Source organism: Oncorhynchus clarkii, chromosome 20, assembly GCF_045791955.1.
Source record: "Oncorhynchus clarkii lewisi isolate Uvic-CL-2024 chromosome 20, UVic_Ocla_1.0, whole genome shotgun sequence".
Lineage (NCBI taxonomy): Eukaryota > Metazoa > Chordata > Actinopteri > Salmoniformes > Salmonidae > Oncorhynchus > Oncorhynchus clarkii.
This window is the reverse complement of record NC_092166.1, coordinates 14177712-14178830: the sequence shown is the minus strand read 5'-3', so window position 1 is coordinate 14178830 and position 1119 is coordinate 14177712. Positions and strand designations below refer to the sequence as shown.

The following is a 1119-nucleotide window of genomic DNA, read 5'->3' as shown; positions in this document are numbered from 1 at the left end:
TGGCTCATTTGGTGGATAAGTTCCTAACCAAACAACAGTCATATCTTGCTTCATATAGGACCTACTTTGACCCTTGCTTATCGGTGAACGAAAGGTTTATAGGTAGCATGTAATCGCTTACCTGGTAACAGAAAGGCAACGCACTGGGTAAACACCGCAGCTCGAGGCAGAGAACAGTGATATCACTGCCTCTCCCTGACTTGCGTCTTTGCCAAGTAGTCGGCTTACGCTTTACCACACATGGGACAGCGGGGATCGAGACCCCAACCCGAGGCCCGAGTTCTCCTATTGGGTCTCGACTCAGCGGGGAAATCAACCCTTCTTTACAAACTGAAATATAACGAATCGGTCAATACCGTTCCCACCATCGGTTTCAATGTGGAGATGATAGAAGCCAAGAAGAAGAGGGAGACAGTTGCTCTGACCGTGTGGGACGTGGGCGGCCAGAATACAATGAGGCACTACTGGAAGAGCTTCTATCAGGACACTGCTGGACTGGTGTTCGTGGTGGACAGCTCAGACAGGCGCCGGTTGGACGAGGCCCGGCGGGAACTAGATCACGCCCTGAGGAGTGAATTCTTACGGGGTCTGCCTGTGGTCATCCTCGCGAACAAGCAGGACCTTCCCGAGGCCGTATCTGTCACGGAGATAACGGAGCGCTTTCACCTGAGGACGATGAGCGTTGAGCGGGACTGGTTCGTTCAGCCCTGCTCTGCCGTGACCGGTGCTGGGCTTATAGAGGGCTTCCAAAAGGTGGCACACCTGCTCAAACTACCATCAGAGGACGTTCAAGACAATATTAAAGAGACAGTGCAGTATCTACGATCAAAATCAGTCACGTCAATGGGTCTGTAATGTTTGCAATGATAGGATATGTCAAAAGTTATTGACAAATGATGATAATTTGTTTTTATTGTTTACGGATGAAGATCACATTTCACTATGATCAATGTGTTTCTTGAAAAGGTTGTCACAGTGCAATAGACTACATGGAAACTAAATCAATCCACGAAGCTATTCAATTGACTTTAAATCAGCCTATGACATTTTTTCCAAATAAGTTTAATACGTTTGTATCAGATTATTTCCTCTGAGAAATATGGTCATACATAATGTTAA

General features: G+C 46.7%; 1 protein-coding gene across 1 annotated transcript; it reads left to right on the top strand.

Annotated features, from left to right (window-relative positions):
* The first annotated feature begins 212 nt into the window (after positions 1 to 212).
* On the top strand, positions 213 to 1119 carry LOC139377290 (ADP-ribosylation factor-like 14). The gene has a single exon (XM_071120297.1). The coding sequence runs from the start codon at positions 241 to 243 to the stop codon at positions 853 to 855; it is 615 nt and encodes a 204-aa protein (XP_070976398.1). The 5' UTR covers positions 213 to 240; the 3' UTR covers positions 856 to 1119.

Coding starts and splice junctions, on each gene's coding strand:
- LOC139377290 (XM_071120297.1), top strand. CDS start 241: ATGGGACAGCGGGGATCGAGACCCCAACCCGAGGCCCGAGTTCTCCTA.